The sequence below is a fragment of the Fibroporia radiculosa genome (genome assembly GCF_000313525.1).
Source record: "Fibroporia radiculosa TFFH 294 genomic supercontigs, scaffold2774, whole genome shotgun sequence".
NCBI lineage: Eukaryota > Fungi > Basidiomycota > Agaricomycetes > Polyporales > Fibroporiaceae > Fibroporia > Fibroporia radiculosa.
Window position 1 is genome coordinate 37,816 of NW_012133364.1, and position 24,971 is coordinate 62,786.

Below are 24,971 nucleotides of genomic sequence, written 5' to 3' on the forward strand. Positions count from 1 at the left end.
GTTCTGATCAATGAAGTCAACAAACAGCATGGGTCGGTAGTGTGTTACAACTTTGAAATTTCTCTGCGAGTTTTGCGTCTGACCTTCCTCCGGTGCAGATGCATTCGCCACGTCCGCCGGCGCGATCCCGCCCTTGCGCCGGCGTTTCTGCTCAAACGTGCCCTCTCCCGCGGCCTCGTCCAGCTTCGCCCTACACAACCACGTCGCGCCCCAAAAGAGCGCACTGCGTGGTGCAACCCCGGGCTTTCCCTTCCCATCCGCACCGGTTACAGATGCTGGGTCGAATGTCACACCGACGATAGGATCGTGCAGGTGGGCAAAGTGGTGCGGCACGGCCTTACAGAGTGCCCGAGCCCAGCGGGGAAATGTGCGCGCCTCGACGTCGTACACTTGCAGAGTATTATTTGCGAGGCCCAGAACGAGTACGTTCGGCTCTGCGGGGTCGAATGTGAGAGCATGGATAGGCGATGGGAACGTCGGCAGCTGCGTATGGTGTTGCACCGAGTCGAGGTTGAAGATGTGTGTGCGCCGCCGTGCGTCAGTCGTTGCAACCCACTGACCGTCTGAACTGGTGGCCATACGCGTGATAGTCGCGATAAGAGTACCTCGCGAACTGGAGGAAGACAAGTCTTCGTTCTCATATGTCTCCGCCGTAACATTGGACATTTCGACGTCCGGGTCGTTATCATCGCGTGATGCTAGAGATGGCTTCCCTTTCACTACACGACCACCAACGAGGACGTCTCGTATGCGGTGGTGTTCGAACTTGCGCAGGACGTGCGGAGGACGTGAGTCTGACCCGAGATCGACGAATATGATATATGCCGACATCGCTGTCGCTATGATGAGCTTTGACGAGTCGGGGGTGAATATTAGAGAGGACGCTCCGGTTGATACGGTCGACTTAGGAAGCTGGTCGCTCAGGATTTCAGTAAAATCTCGTATTCGCCGGGGCTTGATATCACCATTCTTCTGCAGAATATATAGATGGTATTAAAACATGAGCATCTCATCCGCACCGGTACCACTGACCTCTGGCAATAGCTCAAAAAGCTTCGTCTCGTACCAATCTGCGGCTGCAATCCATCGTCCATCGTCAGAAATAGCACTTGTAACAAGGTTGGTATGGGCATTAAGCTCCATGTCCAGTACCCGCACCCACCCTCCATCGGGGCTTGGTTCGTCAATTTCGTGTAGATCCAGAGGATTCTGCCTTCTCAATATCCGCCAGACACTGATGCTCGCATCCCTCATACACAACAGCAATCGTGCCGTATGTGCAAGATGTAGCGCACTCGTGTGATACGGACCAGAGCAATAGGCAAGCCGCCTGTGGTACGAATCCTCAAATGTCGCCGTCGTGCTAGTATCCAAAGGATTGATGACCTTCGTGATCGTGTTCGCGGCGAGGGCAGCAGGTGTTACGACAACAGACATGTCCAACCCTCCTGAGGCGAGGATGGGTGCTACATCGACAGGGAATTTGCGCTGATGTGGTGTGGCCAATGGTGTGTGGGGGGGCCACATCGCGAGCCCTCGAACATCGTGTGAATGAAGGCGGCGCGATGTAGACTGTACCCAACGAGCTGTGGGTTGGGCAAGGAGAGAGGAGGATGCTTCAGTATGGGAAGCCTTTATATGTGTGTATTGAATAACTTTTTGGTCTACGCCGGAAGAATATACAGCTGTCCCTTCCTGATAGCGAATTAGGTTACCCCAGAGTATAATGAACACTGAAATAGGACTTACCGGACTGACTGCCAGACATAAGACGTCTGCAACATGCCCAGAAAAACTGTCTAGTTGGGTGCAAGTAAGTGGGTCCCAGAATTTAACTATTCCCATCGAATCTCCGGAAACGATAGTCCCGTCACTAGGCGAAATAATAGTAGGTCACTCTGAGCATAACACTCAGGTCGCATACAGTCCACTTACCCCAGCACAGCGACCGCCCACACCAGCGTACGTTCACCCCGGATTTTATCCGTCCCCATTCTATCTAACACCCGTCCGGTCGCCACGTCCCACTTCCTCAGACTAGAGTCCGCACATCCAGCGACAAGCCAGGAATCCGACCAGTCATCGTCATCGTCATCGTCATCGTCGGAATTGTCCGCACCATTGAGCTGCCCGTCTTTGCTAGTACCCCGAGGAACAGATGGACCCCATGCGACGCTGAGGATGCGGGTCTTGACCCTATCGAGTCGCCGGATGTGAGTGAGAGTGTCATGCTCGATAGAGAGCAGCCTGATCGCGCCGTCTTCACAACCGAGGGCAAGCACGGTAGATGCGGGGTTCGGCGCGATACACCAGATGGACCCTCCTTGCGAACTGACAGTCCGCTATAAGTCGTTAAGCATGACGCAAATCTAAAGCTGACGGAAAGCTTACGCGAATACATGCTGCTTCGAGGTCCCATTCTACTAGTTCGCTGCTACCCCCGGCACTGAACAACCTGAGATTTGCGCAGTCCGGTGTCTCATTCTCCCCCACCTGGTCGGGGAACTTGATGGTAAATGCAAGAGAGTCAGCTTTTGATGGGTACGGCCCCGATAATGTCTGTATGTACTTCTCAGTGCCTCGGGCCTGGTCTCGCATTTTATAACATACCTTGCTAACGACCCAAGCCTGCGGCGCCTGGTGTGACTGTTCAGAGCCTGTCCATTCGCATAGCTCAATGTTCCCATTTGCGCGCCCGACAGCAAGGGTCCCGATTTTGAGAGCTTTACGACTGGCAACCTTTTTCTTGCCCTTGACTAATGGCAGTGGAAGAGGGGGAAAGCAGAGTGCAGTGATAGCAGACGGCGAGAAATCGACGAAGCGACATCGATGTACAGCAAGTGGCGTTCCCTCTAGCATATTCTGCGATTCCTTGAAGTGCTGAGGAGTTTCTTTTCCTTTGAACGGAACACAGCGGAGACGTGGTGCACAGAACGCGTCGGGCGAGTGTAACCTTAGAGGCGCGACTCGGACGCGACAGTCACGAGCAAACTTTTCTGTTAGCCCAATCCGGTAAGAGCGCGGGCGACTTGCTGGAACGACACGCTCAGGATTCCCCGTCACCTCTCTGTTTCCCAAAAGCTGACCGCTGCATCGCGCTTCTAGACACTGTCCAACAACCTTTTTGTTTCTCCCGTTGCAATCCTTTTCCAGATGTCGTTCTTGGGACGTTCTGGCTCCGCGCCTTCCTCTGGCGTTAACCCAGAGAGAGTAGAAGTGGCAGTCCAAGAGTGTGTACTATATTCATTTGCGTGATTACATTGGCAACGCGTTCTTATAATTATTACAGGCTCGACATGATCACAGACGTTTTCAACCGCCTTGTCTCGTCAGTCCGACGCAGTACATACTTGTCCAAATCTAACACTGTTTACAGATCATGTCACGCAAAATGTGTCAGTCCTCGGTACGCGGAAGGGGACCTAAACAAGGGGGAGAGTGTCTGCATCGACAGATGCGTCGCGAAATTCTTTGAAGTGAACAAGAGGGTGGGCGAGAAGCTACAGAGCATGGGTGCAAATGCTGCAGGCGGAGGCAGCCAGAGCGCATTTGGCTCGCTATGAGGACAGTGCATGATTGCTGGTTGCGGCGCTGGTGAATAAAGCTGCCACGGTGGAGAGGAATTATCCTTATATTCAAATAATATGCTTCATGGCAGGAGTCCTCACTCGCTGGAGAGACTGTCCGAGATGCATCGGGCCTGCAATTAAGTGTGAGATGTACATGCAGGACATCGTTCAACATCCATGAATATGAGAACAAGCGATTGCACGTCATTAGTCATTTCCCGCTGTTTGGAAAGCACTCGGCCATAGATTTGGAGTGCTTGTTCTGTGCATGTTCTTCTAGCCTGGTGGGATTAACGCGAATGTCAGTGTTGGCGGACCAGAGCACGGTGTCAGGACTGACGCAGGTGCACGAGTGGTTAATAACTAACGAGGCACGTCATTGAGCTGAACGACAAGAAGAACATGATACAAAACTCACAAATGTCTGCTTGCAAGTCTGACAGATTATATTCAAGGCCGCCTGGTTGGTCTTTGTCTGGCTCTTAGCTGCGGATCCCGCCTTTGCAGAATTTCTCTCTCTCTTCTGAGCCGCCTTTGCACCCTGGATGCGACGTTGGCGATCTGATCAGCAAGATAATAAAAGATAATAATAAAAAAGCAAGCCAGCTCACGTTTCCCATTTCACACGCCCGAAACCAGAGAAAGCAAAGAGACAGGAAGTTGGACGGACGTAAGTACGATGAAGCTGTGCGCGGGCGCTTGTCGTGCACGGCGATCGAACCGGCTGTGCGGGCCGGACGTGGCTGAGCTCTCGGCCGCGGACAATCGATCTGGCTGAGAATGGCCGACTCTCAGGGACCCGGGAAAAACATGCAAATTCCCCTTTAACAGGTATATAAAAATCTCTCTACTCCGGTCAGTTGCATGGTGACTCATTTGCGTGTTTTTTGCTCTCTCTCCAGTTACATCTGTCATCCGTTATCTTCTCAGGCGGCAGTCCAACATATCTCCTTTCGCACTATGTCTTCTATCGCTGCGCAAGCCAAGATTATCGACGAGGTCAAAATTGACATTCTCACTCAGACACAAGATGCGGTCAGTGATATTGCCTTTTGATTTGAGTAACTGGCCCAACGCAACCTCGACAGGACAACGCAAAATGGTTGAGGGATGTGTCCCGGAGCTTCGTCTGTAAATACCCCTCCACTTTCATGCGCAGACGTAGTCGCTGAGACAGGTTGCAGCCGACACTATCACAGGTCCGCTTCATTCCTCGCGACTCAAATTGTAACTTCCTTATATTGCCAAATCAGCACCTACGGAGGACATGTACGCATATGCTGTGCGGGCATCTCTCGGCGACGACGTCTACAATGAGCCCTGCACCAAAATTCTTGAGACGCACATGGCCAAGTTGACCGGAAAAGAGGCTGCCCTCTTTGTCCCCTCTGGCACCATGTCTAACCAGCTTGCGCTCCGTACGCACCTCAAGCAGCCCCCATATTCGGTGCTTTGTGATAACCGGGCACATATTGCTAGGCGCGTACTGTCATCTCACTATAAGCAAGAAATGTGCTCATACGTGGGCGTTTAGATATGAAGCGGGCGGAACTGCGTTCCATTCCGGTGCACAACTTGAATGCGTGCTTCCTTCCAACGGTTAGTACTGAGTGCTGCCGTCACGGGCACTATCTTCCGCGAGTTCCTGACGGCCGTCTTATAGGACATCACTTGACTCTTGAGGATGTCCAAAATAACGTTGTCATTAGCTCCGACGTGCACAGGTATGTATTAGATGCGCTGGCCTTGACATACACGATTTGACATACCATAGCTGCCCAACTGCAATAATCGAACTCGAGAATACCTTGAACGGCACTATCATCCCACAAGAGGAGGTTATCGCAATTTCAGATTATGCGCATAGCAACGGCATCATAATGCATCTTGACGGCGCGCGTATCTGGCATGTAGCAGCAGAGACCGGAACTTCTATCAAGGATTTATGTGATCCGTTTGACTCAGTCAGCCTCTGCTTCAGCAAGGGTCTCGGTCAGTTCTTTTACGCCTAACCTGAAGAACTACATTCTAATCGTCGTATCTCAGGTGCACCAATTGGTTCGTGCCTCGTCGGCAGCCAGGCATTCATCACTCGTGCGAGGTGGTTCCGAAAGATGTTCGGTGGCGGGATGCGGCAAACTGGCTTTATGGCTGCCGCTGCCGCTTATGCACTCACGTACAACTTTGCCAAGCTGCTGGACGTCCATGCCCTCGCACGCAAACTGGAGGTTGGCCTCGAGGAGATCGGTGTCAAGATCACCAGCCGCGCTGAGACCTGCATGGTTTGCATTATTAGTCTGCACTCGTCTGCGTTTTCGCTTACAGTCGCTCACCACAGGTTTTCTACGACCCCTCGCCCGTTGGCGTCAGCTATGCTGAGATCGTGAGTCGCGCGGGCAGCCTTGCAAGCCCCATCAAGCTTGGTGGCTCGCGCCTCGTTGTGCACATTCAGACGACCGAAGAGACCATTGACGACTTCCTCGCGCTCGTCCGAGAGCTGGCACAGGAAAAGAAGGCGGCAGGCTTTGATCCGTCGGCACAGAAAGGTCAGCCAAACGGCCGTGCGAATACCAATATCTATGTCAAGGTCGCGCAGGCGGACGTCGCGAAGCTACAGAAGGAGTGATGACTTAGAGGCAACAAAGTATACAGCACACTAGAGAAAATCTCAAATTGGAAGTTCAGTGCGAGAAATGCATATGTAGACCTGTAGACTGCGTAAATTATCAGTAATGGTAGAGATCCCGCATATCATGTATAACGTCTCGTATGTTCAACCCATCGCGACAGGCTAAAGCATCGTTTTCTTGTACTGCATCTATGCTGAACAAATCGTTGATCACATATACATCTTACAATAACCTCATCGGCTTATGGGCCCGTGGTAATGGCAGAGAAGTAAGATACTTTTAATGACTGACAATGATCTGGCGGACCTCATCCTTGTCCCATATACCTCTCCTTCTCGTAGTCCTTCCATAGCGCCTTCATTATTGTCTTACCGTCCGCATCCAGCGCCGATACCATCAGTGCGTCGCGGTTGTATTCTCCCAACATCTCGCATAACGCAAACAGCCCCGAGTGGAGTTCCTTGCGGACCGGCGCTGCGACGTGGCACAGCGTATCGTTCACCGCCTCTGTGTATGCTGTCAGAACGTACGCTGCGTGCTTCGAGAAAGGCCGCGCGAGCGATTCTGCCTTCTGCGCATCGCCCGTTTCGTACGTGCGCACAAGCGTTTTTACAGCTAAGGTTGTCATGAGCCGGGCGAGCGCCTTGCTCTCATGCGCAGAAAGGGGTTTATTCGCGCTAATCCAGCTCGGGAGCGTGTTCATGACTAGTTTAGTCTGTTTCGCTCCCAGATGTGGGCGGATGGCACGGAGACATTTCGTGAGCTGGCAGAGAACGAAGCCCAGATGAGGGAGTGTGTTCACGACTAAGTCACGACGGAGGCGAATAAGTGCGCTAATGATCGACACAATCTCATGGAAGACATCTGGATCGGTTGTAGCAGCATGATCTTCTGATTCTGAGAGCAGAAACCCGATTATCGACCAGAGACTTGACAAATCTGCAGGCCTAATTGACGCGGGCTTAGAAGTCTAGTTAGTACAGGAGATAAGAAGTCGACGGATTTTTACCTTGTCGTTGAATTGACGGCTCATAAATTTAAGGATTTCACGACGTAAGGGTGGACATGCAAGATATTCAGGCTGATCAGCGCACAAGTGGAGGAATTTTGTTACAAAGTTCTGCGTTAACTTTGCAGTTCCTGCGGAAGTCCATTAATCCAAGAAGCGCCGACACGATTAATAATTACCTTCGGGAGAACTGTGTAAAAGTAGAGTGGAGAAATGAACTAAATTCGCGGCGTCTTGGTCCCGGGGATCATCGGTAACTGATAGTGCTTCAAAGACATAGTCAAGGAGGTAGGAGAAATGTGTGGCAAGAAGTGTTTTGCAAGCTCCGGATAAACGAGTGTCGAGTCTCACTAATTCTGAAGCACGATGATACTTTCTGAATTGACCATTTCAGAATAAGATCAAACTTACCTTCATACTTGCAGATGCGACAGAATACCAGATAAGCCGCGCATAGTGTCTGAAGACGTACGTGGTGGCTTTCATCAGCCATTTGCAATTCCGCAAGAACTACATCCAATACGGCAAGGCAATCATCATCGTTGCTTAAACTGGAAGCTCTCTCCAGCAACTGTCCGACGAGGACGTGTCCGAAAATTGGCAAGTCAAAAGCTTGTACACGGGGGTGGAATGTCGGCGAACGTGAAAGAACAAAAGTAGAGCTGAGCACTTGACTCACTGCGAGCACTCAGCCATCGCCCGAGGTCAAGGGTGCACGACCAAGCACGAAGGAAGTGGTTCCGAAAGAGTACGTCCGCGACCGGGTGCGAATAGGCCTTCCTTGACAGTACATTCATTTCCAATGAAAATACAGCGACCATGCGCTCATACAGTTCCAGTAGTTTTGACATGAACGTTTCGTTGAAACTAAACTCATTGATGAGAATCAAATAGTATTTGATAGATGTAGGGATCAAGGCGTACTGAGAGAGATGATGGGAGGACGTCAATGTGCTTGTGAATTGCAGAATGGACTTTTCACGGATCAGATGCGAAGGAGGCCGTTGTTGGACTGGAATGCTTAAATAAATTGAAAATGACTGCACGACTTCCAGAGCCGTATTCTCATAACCAGCCCGAGCATGTATTAAGAAAGATCTGGGAGAAGATATTGATCATGTCAGTGCACTGGAGGATGCGCAATACATAAAGAGAAAACATACGTCATGTACATGCCAATAATCTTCATCGTGACTGTAACTAACTCATCTTCGTGTCCATCATAATGGCTAGCCGATGGCGTGGAGTCAGTCAGGTAATCACAAAACGTCTTAGCCGCCTACATTTCCAAATTTCAACACTTACTAGGAGGTTTAAAAAAAACTGGGACATACCGGATGGTCTATAGTTCCAAGATGTGTATACATTCGCCTGGTAAATTCTCGAACCCCTACAAGGGAGCGCATGCTTCTTTCTCCGAGTATCTCGTCTTGTCGACGCAAAAGAACATCAGAGACTAGCGCTTTTCGTAAGAAATTGGCACGAGAGTTACGCGAAAAGTATTCATCGGGGGCATACAAGAGGAACTCGAAGACCGACGATATTCTTGTCAATTCTGTCTGTGACACTCGCGCTACCATCGCCTTAGGATCAATTAATAGCTCAGCTAAATCGACACTCTCCAATACTGCAGTGTACTCGTTTAATTGGCCCACAAAAGCATCTGAAAGAAATTTATGTGTACTTGAACCAAATTCTCAGCTCGGGAGAACCCACCTCTGACACGTTGCAATTCCCATAATTCAGCGTTGCGCAGCGTCGAAACGAACGCGGTATTGACAGTTAAAACCCGGTGCGATGAGGTTGTGCCGTCGAGTAGAGGTCCACGGACATCAACTTCCAACATAAGCTTTACGAGTCGCAATATTTGATTAGTTGATGCAGACGACCTGTCTCCAAATTTAAGCAGTATCCTTTTATCATGGATCGACGGGCTCACTCCAATAACGGCAACCACCTGGTAAGTAGTAGCTGGAATAACGCCAGAACCGCTTGGGGCTCTCCTGCGGCTGGAGTCAAATCATGCGTCCTGCCGGACCAACTGACACTGCAACGCAGGTGCAGCTCCAGGTGGTGCAGAAGCCCATCAAAGATGAGTTCTGGCTCGATAACGCCATCGGCGGCTTCGCCCAGAAGCACACGGGCCTAAGAAATATCATTTAGGAAGCAAATTTGCGATAAAGAAGGAGTCTTACGATTTCCAGCATATATTCGGGGACTACATCGTCCAATTCCGATGCAAGGATTAGGTCGCGGAAAACATGTTGATCGCAGCGCAAATTAAGGTGTAACTGACGGATCACAGCAAGAGAATGATATACACGCAGGGATGCTGTTGCGACCATCTGCCACCCCCAAGAACTGCGCCGGTCGTCCGTGCTCATGGCTTTGGAGGCACCCTTCAGCGCACGAGGAACCAATGCTGTACATGCTTCTCTGAATGAATTTCGTGTTTCTTCTCGAATTTCTTCCGAAGTTGAATGCATAGGGAGAGAGCTTAGAACCACCACGGCCGCTCTAGCTGACAAACTAAATGTCACAGCTATCAAATCCGGCGTAGAATCGCCTCCAATCACGGGTGTAACTTCCAGGTCCTTTTTGCGCCTTTTCCGCGGCCCTCTTCCATCGTCCGCTGTGCGCTTCTTATCGAGCTCTCGGAACTCCTTAAATAGGGAGTACAATCGTTGGATCATATTGTCCGCGAGTTCCTTTATCTGACCAGGAGTAACGAAACCATGAATCGCCTTTGACAACCGGTCTAGGTAGGGAAAACAAAATAGAGGACTGGAAGCTACGAGTCGGTACACGTGTTGAGGATCTTCTAGACTGCTTCGCAAATATTGAACCGAGAACGCATCGGTCCAGCTATATATGAAGTTTGGTATGGTCCGAGTCTTCATATGATATTCAAGAAGAAGATCCAAGTATGGAAGAGCTGTTGAGTGAGTATCTGGAATCTGTGGACAATTTTTAGCTCTGCTGCATTGTAACTACCGGAAGGATCATACCAGAGCAATTCTTGACCAAATAGTCGAAAATGAGGGAGACATGATATCATAGTCCACGCGCGTTAATGCGGACAGTGCCTCTAGAGCAAGTGGAACCTGTGGCATATGGTCTGATCGATTCAGATCAATATTGAGGACTTTGAGGGACTGAGAATTTGACCTACTATCGTCAGGCGACGCCAAAGCGGCGATGGCCAGTTCGCCAATATGTCTCAAAGTACGCGTGGCGTCCTCATCGTCTGCATTATACAAGTTCTCGTTGTGAACTATGGCGAGGAGTTCAACTCTCGTCCTCCATACTAACACATGTTGTGTGCTGCTGGCAGAAGTGATAACTTCATCTAAGCAGGAAAGGAACGCCATCCCCGCCGTTTGCAATTGCACAATTGCGTTACCAGTAGACACAGCCCGCCCAGAACTTTGACCAAATAGCGCCCCTTTGTAGCGTTTGATGGACTGCATGAAGGATTGATACAGAGATGGGAAAACATCAATGACAGCACTAGGCGACGTCACAGATAGTTTCAATAAAGTCTCCTTGAAGGTGGCGTCACATTTCTTGTCGTCCAAAGCCCGGAGAATGTCGAGATTGAAAAATGTCTCGATGCCTGTGACGAATATTTCAGAGGCGAGAGACTGGTGCCACTGTTGGCTGTCAACTCCGGGTTTGATGCATTGCAGCCAGTCAAAAATATGGTGCTGCAAGAACGCTGCGTACAGCTAAGAAGTGGCCCGGGATATCAATGTTCATATGTGGTCGGATCAGACAGGAAGTTTGGTACCTTTTTTTTGGCGGCCGAGTTGCTGAGTGCTGTCCGATACGAAGATGCGATCAGTGATGCAACAGTACCGATAGCTTTCTGGGAATGACCGAGACGATCCAAATGAATTTTGCCTAGATATGCAAGAACAGCCCCGAGGCACTCCAGTAACATCTCCGGACTAAATTTTGATGCAGCCAAAGGCCATAACACGACAATGCACTGGGATACAAGAGTTGTCAACGGCAGAGTATCATGGTCCACAAGGTGCGACATTGTGAAATAGCCAGAAATTATAGGAGCAATGGGAGTGCGGTTCAGTATAGGCAGGAGCCATGATTTGATGGTAACTGGAGTAAATTTCGCATTCACGTATACAGTTTTGGAGGATGTCAGCACGTCTGCTAGAAGCTTCCAGAATCGAAAATCCAACAACGGGTTCGCATGCCTGTGCATGCGTATATTAGATGACCAGTATCTCCGTAATGTCCATAGGAAGACCACTTACCCCTCCTTCACCTTATCCTTCAATAGACGCGTCAATATCCAATCAGCGATGACCTCGCCTTTGTTTGGAAGATGGAAAGTAGCATCTTCCCATGCTTCCCGTGCGAGCTCAATCTTGAGGGAGCTGTCCAAGCGAGGAGGATCAGAGGGAGCCTTGAGCGCTCGAATGAAGTCCTGGACCGAACCACAGCGAGATGCGGCCATTCTAGACGGTAGCGCGAAGCTAGTGATCCCGTCTGTCACGGAGTTTACGCACAAGCAAGTATAGTAACTAGCTGCGGAATTTGCAGCCCCCGTGTGCGCTGTATGGATGGTTCCAGGACCATACACCGCGCCGTCGAGGCCAGCAAACGTGCAGACGTTGTTTTCTGACAAAGATCGCAGAGCGAGGCCTTGGAGAACCGCTAGGTACAAGGGCCGTGAGAGATGAAGGTCAGCACGGCCCTGAGGTGAGGGTACGAGAAGACAGGAACCTGGCGCGAAGTCGCTAGTGAAGAAACTTGGACTGCCGCGAGAGTGCCGGGATAGGCAAGGGTGGCACGTGCCGCCAGGCAGCGTACCGAGCTGGTCCTTAGAACGGTCTCTATCCGACCGCGGCCCTCAGGCTCATTTGTCCTGACAGTCTCTGGCCCTCGCCCTTGACCCTCCCTTGTTCAGAGCGTGCACCCGACGCTCATCCTTCCCGCGCCGTGTGTCTTGATGGTGGCATTTTGAGCGGCTTGCTGCTAGACAGTCTCGATCATCCACTGCTCAGTCAATGCTTCGAGTTTCCCTCGTGTTCGCTCCGTGTAACAACGGCTTATAGGGCAGTTGAACGGGCTCGGACTCTCCACTCACAGGGGAACAAGGTCCACAGCACACCTATCTACTTATCCTGCGCATCCTCGGTGAGTGCCTCCTTCCTGCCTCCGTATAGTCGCTCATCGACGCGATCACAGTCACTTTCAGGTCATGGTTGCATATTTGTGGCTTGTATGGTATGACTCTGCGACAAAATCGACCCCGCGACACTGGGCATTGGCGGTCACGTATGAAGCCCATGAACAGGCGTACGCGACATTTTACGAGGTCAGACAAGACATGTCGGCCGCATAATACAGCATTAACTGAATGACTGCCACAGATGTTTACGGAGGGCGCCGGTGTGGGTCGATATCAGCCGCGAGTTGTTCGCCGGGTCCACCTGACCAGCAAGCATGGAACTACACCTTATGCGGGAAAGCTACTACTAGGCGAAATCAATGACCAAGTGCTCGGGGCTCTCGAGATGTACAGCGAAACAGCTACAGAACTGGTGAACTCGCATAACAAGAAGCGCGGCGCGAATGAGTCTACCTGTCATGATTGGGCGATAATCATCGTCAGGAGTCTGGAGGACGCTTTGCTGCTGCCTGTGGTAATGTTCATCGATTTTCTGGGAGAGCGCTACTGATGTCGGACACTGCATCCGTGAACAGGGTAGTCTGTCCAGAGTAGAGAAGAGTCCCCGATACGGATGACCGCAACGTGAGAAGATAGTCCACACGAGGAGTTTATACCGCTGTTGAGCACGGCGTGTTATTTTACATTACATTATTCGGGTTTTATGCTGTCATCCATGTTTTGGGTTCATTGGGGTTCCACGGCCAGCTCAAGCTCTGATTGGTTGTACTGAGTATCACTGGTGTACATTCCTTCGACAACTCTAATTCGCTCGGACTCAGCTGTTACTATGTATTTTTGCTTACAGCATTTTAGAATACATTAGTAGTACTCCAGAATTACTTTCTCACATCTTCTTCGTTCATGCACCTAGACCTTGCTTAGAGACACCATCCGCTTCTGGCAAAAAGTACAGAGTTCGGCTGGATGATAACCCTAACCTGAGGCTTGGGGTCGGCCGCACTCCACTCAAAGGGACAATCTTTGTTCTCGCTCATCCGTATTCGGACATTCTTGTTCCCTCCCATAGTCTGCACGCTCAGTCATAAGTAATGCTATCTGGACGCAAATACACTAAAAATGCCGGAGAACCGCCACGCGATTTCGCTCGAGATTGTGGCGCTCCACAGGAACCTTCGAGTCAGCCTGCTGCTCCTTGTATTTGAAGGTTCCGCAATACTCATCTGCTATTTTGATACGCTTGTATTCTATTCAGGTTATTGAAATTAGGTACAACTGGATGTCGTTTCCTCACATGCCAGTGACCCTTCGCAGAGCAACGTGCCATCCAGTAATATCACTTCGGCAATTGAGTGGACAACTGCTCTTTATTTAGGACTGTCAATCTCGTTTTCGACTTCAGGATCCCACCCTCCCACACGTTTTTGAATCTATACGATAGACTTTGTGAGCATAATGGTACCGGCTTTCCAGGCTGGGTCTTGAGCTTGAGGTTTGGTGCCCCAACTACGGAGCAGGTCCGAGCAATCCGGTCCGGAGTGGTGCCGAGTGTTGCCGATCACTTTGCGGACTGATCCAAATGACAAAGAGCACCCGTCTGCCTTATCCATCGACAGTGTCAGCTGTTTGCGTTATACCTGCATACTACTCTGATCTAGCAAGACGACCGCTCTCGATGGCAGCATTGAGACGCCCGGATCAACTGGACGAAGAATATCTCACAGAGTGCGTGTCTTTGCAAGAGGAGGAATGGGAAGTTTTGGAGGTGCCAGATTTGTGCATTATTGTTTGCTCAGACTGTCATTTGCTAATGCACACGCTTCACCTAGTCCATATACCCGGAATGTGTATCCAGTGACATGGCCAATGGCAATGTCAAGCTCGAGATACCCATCGAGTTCCTGGAGCCGAGGTCTATCGCCGTAGTCAGCGATCGTAGCTTGCCTGCCGCGAATGGTACTCTGCGTGCATCAAGTGCTAGCCGGTCTGGACCTTCGCACTTGTCGCTGTCTACATTGCCCCCATTGCTACTAGACGTGCTGTTGCCGCCCTCCTACCCGTATCGTCCGCCGGTGATTGCATCACTACATGCCACTCACTCGTGGTTCACGCTTGGTCTGGACTCGGAATTGCAGAAGAAGCTGCTAGAAATGTGGCAGGATGGGGAAGGAGTATTGTATGCTTGGGTTGAATGGATCCGCGGAGGCGAGTTGTTTGCAGCGCTGGATCTTGTCTCAACTGTGGACGGGGAAGAAGTTATCCGGCATGTATCCGTACAACCGTTGGCTGTGTCAATGCGCTGACAAAAAAGCGCAGAATACCACATCCAGCGCCACATGTGTTGGTTCCAATCCTCGAGGCATACGACAAGTCAATACAGCTGACTCGATTCTCACAGACATCGTATATATGTGAGGTCTGCCTCACGTCCATCAAGGGCGCGCGATGCATCCTCCTGTCGTGTTCACACGTGTTCTGTCGTGCTTGCTTGGAGGACTTTTGGAAGCTGTGCATCACGGAGGGAGACATTGGGCGCGTGGGCTGTCCAGACCCGCAATGCATCAAAAGTGGACGGGAGGCAAATGAGGAAGAGGTGCGAAGAGTAGTTACAGAGGAAGAGGTTCGGCGATGGAAATGGCTACGAGAGAAGCGCGAGCTTGAAAAAGGCAAGTCTGCTGGTAGCGAGATGACGGTGGCGCTAACAATCACAGCAGATCCGACCATCATTCACTGCCCCATGTCATTCTGCCAGAGACCAGTCCCCAAGGGAAACAACGTTGAGGAAGGGACCGGCTGGGAGCGATTGCGGACATGCCCAGATTGCGACTATTCATTTTGCGCATATTGCAAACGTACATGGTAGGTGGGCTCAGATAGTGAACCGGAATTAGTTTCTGAAGTTGTGCCGCAGGCACGGACCACTCTCTGATTGTCCGATCTCGGTGACGGAGACGTTCGTGCTGGAATACCTTGCACTGCCAGAAGGCTCTCCCGGGCGACTCGTGATGGAGCGGCGATTCGGGCCAAAAAACATCCGAAAACTTGTGGCAAGGTATGAGGAGGAACGGGCGAACGAGCGGTGGCTCGCGCAGAGCACAATGGCGTGTCCGAGCTGCCATGTTCATGTAGAAAAGTCGCTGGGGTGCAACCATGTACGTGGCGGGGATTGTCTGGGCGTATCTGGTGCTGATTTGTCACTAATGGCAGATGACGTGCGCAAAGTGCAAGCAGCACTTTTGCTATCGGTGCGGGGAGAAACTGCAGGAGAGCAACCCCTACGAGCACTTTTCGACACCGGGGCGGCAGTGCTACTCGAAGCTGTTTGACTTTCAAAGCATCGAGGACGAGTGGCAGCCAGTGGAGGGCTTCGATCTGTTGTAGCACCGTTCAGTGTATTTTCTTGCAAAAAAATATTAATGAGCATTGGGCCGTCGAGGAGAGGAGGCGGCTGTGCGCCGAGAGGATCGCGTCGGGCGGGACCGATTTGTCAGGGGGTTCAAAGTCCGCCTGGGCGGGAGCGCTGCGTCTGCGGTCATTTTGTTTCGGCCTCCTCCTATACGCACTCTTGGTGTCTCTCCTTGTTTTCTCCTCATCGGCCAGCCTCCTTCTTATCTTTTCTGAGGCTGCGTGGGGCCCTCCCGGATACCACTTTGTCCATACCCCAGACCTCCCCATACCCTCCCTGTTTCTCTAACTCCCACCCCGCATCTTTCCTGTATTTTCCTCGCATCTGTTCTCGCCCACCAGGACAATGGAAATCTACACCACATCTTTTACGTATCCGCGTCGTTCACGGCCCACTCATTCCCCTGCCTCCTCTATCGACTTCTCTGCCGCGTCCGACTCTCTCAGACGCGTCGATTCATATTCTCAACTCCAACAGTACGCTCACAACAATAATCTTTCCGACCCTCAGGGGACTGTGTCTCCTCCCGATTACGATGCCGTCCAGAGGCTCGTCGTCATGGCCATGGGGCGCCATGGTGTCCATATTTCCTTTACCCCTGCCGACCAAGGCAGGTCTTGGAGCTTTCAGATTTCCGGAGCATACCAGCAAGTCATGCTCGCCAAGGGCCTCATCTTGACGGAATGTCCAGTCCCAGTAAGCTTCATATCACGCTCGTGTCTCCTTTTTGCCCTTTTCTGATCAACAATGCGACAGACTCGTTCCAGCATCAAGGCGGCGCGCTCAGATATATTGGATTCTCCATCGTCGAAGCCGGCTTTGAAACCTGAGGTCCGCCGCCGCCTTGACGACATAGCGTCGCAAACGCTGGCGCACATTGCGGTTGTCAATAGCGCCCTTTCCTTGTCCACACGTAGCCTTCCGGATGGCATCAGCAGTAGTGCTGGTTGGTCTGGATTAGAGACTGAACGTGTCTGTGAACTTGTTATAACTGGTACTAGTGATTCAGTGGAGCTTGCGCGCGTCCGGTTGTTAGTGATGTTGGACGAAATGGTGCGTGGCGATACTGCGCATATTGCCCAGAACTCATCTTGCTGCGCAATAGAGCGGTCTGCATGCTGAAACTTGCGAGGTCGACCGTACACTCCACAATGTAGTTGCCGGTAGGAAGCGAGACGTCATACAGTCTATAGAGAAGGAAACTGCCACGAACATATACTTCCCGTCTCCTTTACTGGGTGTTGTAGGCCCTGAAGTCGGGCAGTCTGGCGCCAATTCCTCCCCTTCGTCACAGTTCACGAAATCTTTGGCGAACACTATCTGGATTACAGGCGAGTTCTTCGGTGTCCAGCGGGCACGCGATATGCTCTATCAGGTTTCGTTGACCAAGGTATGAATCTGCATGTTCGGCTGCAACGTGTCACTCAACCATGCGTTAGAGCAAGCAGCTTCTATCGAGGGACAGTGCTCTACTTCCACGCAAAATGGATTGGATGCTTACCGAACGCGCCGATGATCTGAAAAGCTTGATGCGTGATAATGCCACGTTCATTCAGTTTCCTCCTATCGGCAGCTCAACGAGCTTGATCACTGTATATGGAGATAACAGAGTGAACATTCAGAGGACCATTCGTTCGATTATGCAGCTGGTACGTGGCGAGCCCCTCTGAGGTCTAGTTTTGCTTAAGAGGTCGTTTTGGTCATAGGCTTGTCAATTTTACATTTCTTCGTTGTGGCTTCTTCCCGCGCAATACAACGTACTCATGCCAAGCGCAAGTTTGACCGCGACCCAGGTTACGACCATTCTGAAGCAAGTATCCTATGCTACCGGCTCGGAGGTCGTCTTCAAGGGCATGAATTTCGAGATGCACGGACTAGAGCAGGAAGTACGCGCCGCGGTTTCTATGCTTTTGGAATTGGACGTTGTCAAGGTACGAAGGGCTTGCGATTGTGTGTGTCCTATGTTTACGCGGCTTTTGTAGCAATTTCATCACGAGATACGCTTTCAAATCGAGCTCGCCAACGAACACCGCGAGTTCATTAGTGGCAAGAAGAACGGCAAGATTAACAAGATCATGCAAACCACCAACGTGAAAATCAAATTTGAGACCTTCAACGACCATAATTTTCTCATCGACATCGCTGGCAATGACCTATCAGTGATTCAGGGTCTTGGCCTATTACTAGAAGAACTTCCGGCCGAGATTTCTTTCCACGTCCCTGAGGCATATCACAAGCGCATCATTGGAGTGGGCGGGCGGAGCATCCAGCGAATCATGAAGAAGTATGGTGTATACGTGAAGTTTTCAAATGCAGAGGAGTTTGCTGCGATGGGGGGCTATAATGACAACGAGGACAATGTCATAGCAAGAACACCTGCGAAGAACGCTATAAACCTTGACAACTTGAAGCAATCTGTCATGGAACTTGTCAATCCGAAGGTTGGTAAACATGCCTTTCTCTTTAAGCTGTCGCTTACATATATTCTAGGATAAGGATTATATCTATGAGAGCGTCTCTATTCCACGAAAATATCACCGTATTTTACTCGGCGAGAAGGGCATCTTCATTCAGGATATCGAGACTAAGACCAATTCGACGTTCCACTTCCCGGACAAAGAGTCTGCTTCAGATCTTATCTCTATATTTGGGCCAGAGTCCCAAGTTCATATTGCTGCAGCTATGCTTTTGGTGAGTTACAGAGGAACAACATCCCTTGTAGTGACTGACCTTCGTTCGGTCAGGATCATGTTCCCTTTGAGGCGGACATGGCTGTACCCCCGCACCCTGAGCTTTCGCGCATTTCCGCATCTGCTGATTTTGTTACCTTCACCGACCGGATCAAGCGTGAGTACCAAGTGGTCATTTCCGCCAATGTCAAGCCATCGTCCCCTGGAACAGGATCAGACTCTCCTTCGGAATGCTCGTTTAAATTCCGATGCCAGCGAAGCAACAGCGATCTCATGATTACCGCTCGCGAAATGCTCGAGCAGTTCCTGATCAGTCACAATGCTCATATCTATCCCTCGGCGACTTCACGCACGCACCAAAGGACAGACTCCTTTACCGATGCGTTCCCGCACTTCGACAGCAAAGTCCTGTCTACGGCTAGAACCCGTCATCAAAGTAGGTCACGGTATTGTCTTATTCTCGCCAATGCCTCACTCATGTCTTGTAGATTCCGCCGACCTCGGGCGCCCGTCAGAGGCCATGATTGACAGGCGGCTCCGACTCGCAAGCTCGTCTCCAGATGTCAAGGCCTTGTTTAATAACTCTCCTTCCTACATCTACCACGTCGAAGAAGAGGAAGATCTGGATCCACAGCCAAATTATGTACCTGGGCCGTCCGCCGACTACTGGACACCTCTGCCACCGATCGTAAGTCGACGTTAGAATGCGTTCATGATGAGTATTGACATTGTGCATAGGGCTCCGGTGTTCCTTCTCGTACGCGGCACAGCGAGGATGCACTCAAGCGAGGTTCAGATTCGTTGTTGGAAGCGAAACTCAAGGATCAGCTATCGAAGCCACGCTCGTTGACCAACCGTGCTCAGTCGCTTGACCTCACCTACTCTCTGACTCGTATCAACGAAGTGCCTCGACCGTCAGGCCTCTCTCGCCCAGATTCGCCCGACACTGCTACTGGTACGGGAACTGGTACTGGTGGAAGCTCAAGCCCCATCTCTGCGACTGCACCATCGTTCCCCAGCGTATATGGTCCACCCGTAGGTGGCCGAAGTGGTATTGCCTCTGGCTCTGCGCATCTCGGTCGAGGAGGGCTTGTGATGGATCAGGAAGGCATGGACGAAGTGACGAGAGTGATCTCGAACCTAGGTCTTTAGGTGCGCTTGAGAAATTTTCGATGACACGGATTGCAGGACTGGTGCCTCATCAGAATACGTTCATCTACAATGCGCGTATTTCCAAAATGAATTTCCGCTTTCATCTTCCATGTAGTAAAGATCTCAACGGACAGTCGGTGTCAGCGGACTAGCTCCGGTTTCTCTCCTTTTTGCACTAAATCTCATCTCTGGCACTACTGCGCGCACAGCGTCGCGATGTCGCGTCTACGTTTGTTCTCACATACTGCATCATCATCTGTCTCCGTCGTGTCTGTTTCACATAACCTCCACCGTACTCTATATTGATCTACTAGACTTGCCCACTCTGTTTTTTGTTTGTCCTGCTTCAACACATGTTGCGCTGATCACTCGTCCAGTCATTCTACTTATTACGTCGCTGTGTTACATGCGACGACATTTGTACTATACGAAGAGGCTTGTGCCTGCAGCGGCGGGCTGGTCTCCGCGCCGTATACAGTTCGATTTACCTGATTGTTCTGACTTAGTGAGCCGGAGATATGTATATTGTGTGGATGCTGAGCAGACGTTGCAAGCTCTCATGAAAGTCACGGCTACTTTATTTCCGAAGGTTGACTTGGTGTGTACCATATATACAATACCGCTGTGATGTATCGTGGTCGCCACAGCACGCCTTTCAACGTCGGTCCAACTTCCAAGACGACTGGGGACTAAAGAATACGTTCCACGATCCGAAACAACAGCCAAAGGGTAATTTATTGTAACATAATGTCGTAGTGAACACTTCACGAAGACTGTCCGGTACCTTCACGGGCTGTCCAATCGAGCCAGGAGCCTTCGTAGTTGGCAAGCCTGGGGGAGTGTGAACAGTGTCTGAGGGTGCCAGGTGGAATGTTAACATACTTTGTATATCCGTTCCTTTTCGCGATGTCGCAAGCCGTGAACGCACGTTTTCCACTACGGCAGTAGAACACGATGTCCTGGTCCCTCCCAGGCTTCTGGAAACCAAACCTCTCTTGGAATATAACCGGGTCTAGATGAAGCGAACCCGAAAGCACGGAGAGCGGGAGATTCACTGCCGAGGGGATGGATCCCAAACGCACTTCGTCAGGTTCACGGACGTCGATAAGGTACTTGTCCTACCGCAGGACGCCGATGATCAGTGACCGGGAAGGGGCGGACAGTATGATTACGAACTGGGCTAGGCTGTAGAGTCAACGGCTTGAGCTCTTCGTAGGAAACTACCTTGGCATCCCAGTCGCGCCGCAACTCGTCCACAGCTTGTTTGAACTCAGACTTTGGCGCGGTAGATTCAAACCGAACGGTGCGCTGGGGATGAAGGAGCCTGGCGCTGGGTGCCTGTCTCGACCGCGCAAGACCCGCTACAGCGGTGGCAGTGGTTCGTCTGAGAGCTATGCGAAACATGATATTTTCAATGAGGAAATAAGCGTTGTTGAGCTAATATGTGTGTGGCAAGGGAGGATAGCGGTTATGCGGAAACCATCCCAGGACAGGTGCTATGGCCGATAATTAGGCGCGACTTGCGACGCGAAGATGGCGTAAGACGGATGTCCACGTGATGCCTGACCGCGCGGTGGCCAGAGGTCGTCCGCTGTTCGGGGACCTGTACTGCGGGAAATTGCTATTGGCCAGCGCACAATTGTCTCAAGCCTCTCGTCTCTCCTCTCCAACCTCGTTCGCTGCCGCCCACCGTCACCGTTTGCCTCTCCTTGGGTTCCTCGTCTGTCCGGGTTTTCTCGTTGCCTCTGGGCCACGTTCTGCGTTTATCATGCGGGGAAACGGTCAGGCCAAGTGGAAGCGATGTACTCAACAAACTCGACCTGGCCTTTTCTCCGTATCGTCTGCGCATAGGAACAGGAACTAATGTAAACATCGGTGCTCGCCATTACTTCAACTTCAACTATCTTCGTCGTTCATCCTTTCTCAGTCCGTGTATGAACTCCTCCTTTGTCCACATCGGTGTTCCTTACCGCCCTCAAAGCTGTGGATGGCTGCATAGCTTGAAAATAATGTTTGTCCTGTGACGATGGTAAGCTCATCATACCATGTCTCGAGATCTGCGATCTGGGCGGGGGGAAGTGCGAGCGTAGTTCTCTGAAGCTGAACCCCTCCCTCCAACCCGGTCGCTCGGATTTACAGGTAATATATTGCATCGTGATTATTTATTGACATGTCTTTATTTATGCCTCATCCGGCGATGCAATAACCTCCGACTGGTATTGACTTACTGCACAGGAGAGCTTTCAATAGGGTTGGCTGGCCGTCTGCTGTTGGCTGCAGGCTCTGCTTGCGCTTGGCCTTGACTTTGATTTTTCTCGCCTAAATACCCAACCTATTGTTTATCTTCGATAATCCTCACCTGAAGACGCTCTTCTCCAAGACCTTTGCATAAGTCTATGTTCGGGAAATGCCGCCAGGAACAAATACAAACAGGCAAAGCAGGTGGCTGATACCAAATGAGCGTCATTTGGTATCAGCCACCTGCTTTGCTTGTTTGTATTTGTTCCTGGCGGCATTTCCCGAACATATATTCCCTGCAGCGATTTATCGTCGACGTCCTTCCTGCCGTTTTTTTAACTGGAAAACGCCAATCATGGATATGCCAATGTCCTCGTCGATGTCTATGGCGAGCTCTACAGCGACAAGTGCGTCTAGCATGTCGACTGGCATGCCGTCTGGAATGTCGATGATGATGGACACCATGACTCCGTACCTTCACTTCACCGGTGGCGAGAATCTTTTGTTCAAGACGTGGACGCCCTCGTCCCATGGTGCCATCGCAGGTGCCTGCATAGGCCTTGTTGCACTTGCTATATTCGAGCGATGGGTTTCTGCAATGAGATTGTTGCTCGTATGCCACTGGCGACAAAGGTATTGCTGGCTGATTCACTATCAAGACGGAGAGGATCTGATCTTTTCGACAGGACTTTAGCCTATATGCAAGGCGCACTTTCAGCCGATTCTCCGGCATCAACTTCAGACGAAAAGGCGGCTGATATTGAAGAGGTTCATGCAAGCTCACTGTCCGACAAAGCGTTGCACTCACCCTTCTCCTTCAAACGCTCTCTGCGTACCATCGAGCCTTTCATCTGGTCTCACGATATTCCACGTGGTGCTCTTTATGCTTTCCAAGCTTTATTGGCCTACGCACTGATGCTAGCAGTCATGTGGGTTTCATACTGATGGCGCTCAGTTCCCGAGTATTATACTTACGGCCGTTCGTTCCCACAGGACTTTCCAAGCTGCCTTCATCATATCAATTATACTTGGGCTGGGTATCGGCGAAATTCTGTTTGGTAGGATGGCAGGAGGAGGAGATGGACATTTACTGCACTGATTTATATAGCAAATGCGTTCAAAGACGCTTTTGATTGATTTAAACCTCCTTTGTGCATTGGAATACCCGCCGCGTGCCGTTTCAGATAATATTCCTACCGCATCCACTAATCATTCCTCTCGTATGCGTCCGGCAGATGTCGGAGCGCCGCATAAGGACAAAGAGAGTACTAGTAGCGCAATTAGATTGCATAGCAAAGTTGCTTGCCGTGCTGTCAAAGGCGGGGTCACTACCAATTCGTGGATTTTGAGGGGTCTCAAATTGGCTGAACATTACATATTCTATCAAGGAACAGGCTGGATGAACGTATGCTACGCGACGGATCCCATCGCGCCAAGAGCATTCGTCAAGCACAAACAAATATGAGTGAAAGAAGTTTTTCATCACGCTACCCGGCCAGCATGCTCCCCCCCCTAATAAATTCAAATGCTTAGGCAGTTTGCCTTCCAACGCTCCTTTCTCTGTAGCGTCCAGACTTCAAAAGTCTTCATAATTTTTGCAGGCGATCACTCACATGCATACTTTTACCTCCGTCCTTTTCCTGGGTAGCCTTCTGGCTGCTGCCTCGGCTTTTCCACCTTCAGTTCCCTGGACCGAGGGGTCCATTCGTCATGGAGAATGAGTTGTACTTTTGTGGTGAGTTTCAAAATTCCAATACAAGTTAGAAATCTTGTATACGATGACTGTAATTCTTAATAGACAATTATGGGCAGGTCACAACCAACCGTACGACCTTTCCCTTGAACGGTGGCTTCTATTCTTTAATTTCCGAACATCCTCTTTGGATTCGTGAGTTCGAAGCCTGATCTTAATTACTATGACTCTAATTACTCATCACATGCCTACCCTTTCAGTGGGTGTGATAATTTCGACCGTTCCTGACCCGGATAATTTCGCCAACTTCTCAACATCAAGCGGTCAGACTTCGAGACTTCGGGCGAGGGTAACTTCTGCGCATCGATAAATATTAGCGCAGCCAACATTCCAGGGGTTCAAAACGGTTCAAATGTTACACTTCAGTGGATATTCGACGGGGGTGACGGTCAATTGTACCAGGCAGGTGTTATCAGATATATAATTCTTCTCGGATGCTCATGCTATATCATCGTAGTGTGCGGACGTCACGCTGAAGGAAGACTACCAAATTCCTGCGGACTTATCCTGCTCGAACTCCACGCAGAATGCCGGTGTAACTGTCTTCAGCTTGGGATCCGTACCCACCACCATTATAGAATCGGCATCGACAACCGCGAGTAATACTGGGTCTACGCATTCAAGCGGGGCAGAGAGTGTGCGATCTTTTGTTGGCGTTGTTGGGCTGTTGTTGTGTCTTGGAGGAACATTCGCTGCGTTGATTTGAGGGGATGGATGACTTTGAACAATTTAGTTTGTCACTCAATTTAGTTTGTCACTATGTTCGTTGAGGAAGCCTGTTTGAGCTTTTATATTCCAAAATCATCTTCTATTATAAATAAGCATGGTTTCCTTTTCAGCCTATATCCCGTTTGGGACACGGCTTCTGCCGTCCGCTTCCCGCTCTTTCAACTTGCGTGTTATCATATCCTTCTTGCAATTATCTCACTTGATCTCAGAAAATGTACCCTCTTGCGCTCTCCCAACTTCTGCAGCATCTGCATCTCTGAGTAATAAGGCCCACTAGGTACACTGTTATGTATTCAGAATAAGTAGTGAAGCAATCGTGCTTATCATGTTGTTACGAGCGCGTTGCTCTGTCGTTTGCTCCTCCCGCTTGCTACTCCGGCAGTCGACCGCGGCAGCAGCAGCATGCGGGAGTAGGACTTTATTATCCGGGTGCGATCACTCCGCTACTGTGATAGGTATGAGGAGGAGTAGCCGTTCTACCGTGACGGTTTTGGACCACGAGTACGAGACACTGCGTGTTTCATATTCGCTGTTGTTCTATCGATAGTGTTTGGTTTTTCTGTAGCTATGCACTATGTAGACGGGAGCTCCGAAGCAACCGACCGCAGGTCGGACGTGGCAGGAGCTGCCGCTGTTG

The 24,971-nt window shown here is 50.6% G+C and overlaps 8 protein-coding genes across 8 annotated transcripts; 6 read left to right on the top strand and 2 right to left on the bottom strand.

The window, feature by feature from the left end:
• Positions 1-3,153: 3,153 nt before the first annotated feature.
• Positions 3,154-3,563, top strand: FIBRA_04272 (uncharacterized protein; the record flags this gene model as incomplete). The annotated part of the gene is made up of 3 exons (XM_012326085.1): positions 3,154-3,230; positions 3,290-3,328; positions 3,401-3,563. The coding sequence occupies 3 exons, from the start codon at positions 3,154-3,156 to the stop codon at positions 3,561-3,563; spliced, it is 279 nt and encodes a 92-aa protein (XP_012181475.1).
• Positions 3,564-4,529: 966 nt separating this feature from the next.
• On the top strand, positions 4,530-6,195 carry FIBRA_04273 (uncharacterized protein; the record flags this gene model as incomplete). The annotated part of the gene is made up of 9 exons (XM_012326086.1): positions 4,530-4,604; positions 4,658-4,700; positions 4,754-4,768; positions 4,823-4,987; positions 5,049-5,168; positions 5,233-5,293; positions 5,344-5,561; positions 5,616-5,851; positions 5,908-6,195. 9 exons carry the CDS (start codon positions 4,530-4,532, stop codon positions 6,193-6,195), a joined length of 1,221 nt encoding a protein of 406 aa, XP_012181476.1.
• Positions 6,196-6,506: 311 nt separating this feature from the next.
• FIBRA_04274 (uncharacterized protein) lies at positions 6,507-11,688 on the bottom strand (the record flags this gene model as incomplete). The annotated part of the gene is made up of 15 exons (XM_012326087.1): positions 6,507-7,169; positions 7,209-7,339; positions 7,388-7,564; positions 7,620-7,626; positions 7,681-7,820; positions 7,888-8,306; positions 8,372-8,487; positions 8,543-8,871; positions 8,925-9,097; positions 9,148-9,353; positions 9,404-10,165; positions 10,217-10,326; positions 10,381-10,936; positions 10,999-11,425; positions 11,486-11,688. The coding sequence occupies 15 exons, from the start codon at positions 11,686-11,688 to the stop codon at positions 6,507-6,509; spliced, it is 4,419 nt and encodes a 1,472-aa protein (XP_012181477.1).
• A 747-nt stretch (positions 11,689-12,435) lies between these two features.
• On the top strand, positions 12,436-12,916 carry FIBRA_04275 (uncharacterized protein; the record flags this gene model as incomplete). The annotated part of the gene is made up of 2 exons (XM_012326088.1): positions 12,436-12,552; positions 12,608-12,916. 2 exons carry the CDS (start codon positions 12,436-12,438, stop codon positions 12,914-12,916), a joined length of 426 nt encoding a protein of 141 aa, XP_012181478.1.
• A 1,125-nt stretch (positions 12,917-14,041) lies between these two features.
• Positions 14,042-15,747, top strand: FIBRA_04276 (uncharacterized protein; the record flags this gene model as incomplete). Its single annotated transcript, XM_012326089.1, has 6 exons — positions 14,042-14,131; positions 14,196-14,633; positions 14,683-14,706; positions 14,765-15,225; positions 15,278-15,518; positions 15,574-15,747. 6 exons carry the CDS (start codon positions 14,042-14,044, stop codon positions 15,745-15,747), a joined length of 1,428 nt encoding a protein of 475 aa, XP_012181479.1.
• A 370-nt stretch (positions 15,748-16,117) lies between these two features.
• Positions 16,118-19,614, top strand: FIBRA_04277 (uncharacterized protein; the record flags this gene model as incomplete). Its single annotated transcript, XM_012326090.1, has 10 exons — positions 16,118-16,468; positions 16,529-16,825; positions 16,878-17,162; positions 17,212-17,421; positions 17,479-17,703; positions 17,755-18,213; positions 18,263-18,463; positions 18,517-18,898; positions 18,951-19,150; positions 19,201-19,614. 10 exons carry the CDS (start codon positions 16,118-16,120, stop codon positions 19,612-19,614), a joined length of 3,024 nt encoding a protein of 1,007 aa, XP_012181480.1.
• A 764-nt stretch (positions 19,615-20,378) lies between these two features.
• On the bottom strand, positions 20,379-21,018 carry FIBRA_04278 (uncharacterized protein; the record flags this gene model as incomplete). Its single annotated transcript, XM_012326091.1, has 3 exons — positions 20,379-20,445; positions 20,497-20,732; positions 20,791-21,018. 3 exons carry the CDS (start codon positions 21,016-21,018, stop codon positions 20,379-20,381), a joined length of 531 nt encoding a protein of 176 aa, XP_012181481.1.
• Positions 21,019-22,207: 1,189 nt separating this feature from the next.
• FIBRA_04279 (uncharacterized protein) lies at positions 22,208-22,951 on the top strand (the record flags this gene model as incomplete). The annotated part of the gene is made up of 3 exons (XM_012326092.1): positions 22,208-22,485; positions 22,539-22,781; positions 22,846-22,951. The coding sequence occupies 3 exons, from the start codon at positions 22,208-22,210 to the stop codon at positions 22,949-22,951; spliced, it is 627 nt and encodes a 208-aa protein (XP_012181482.1).
• Between the last annotated feature and the right edge of the window lie 2,020 nt (positions 22,952-24,971).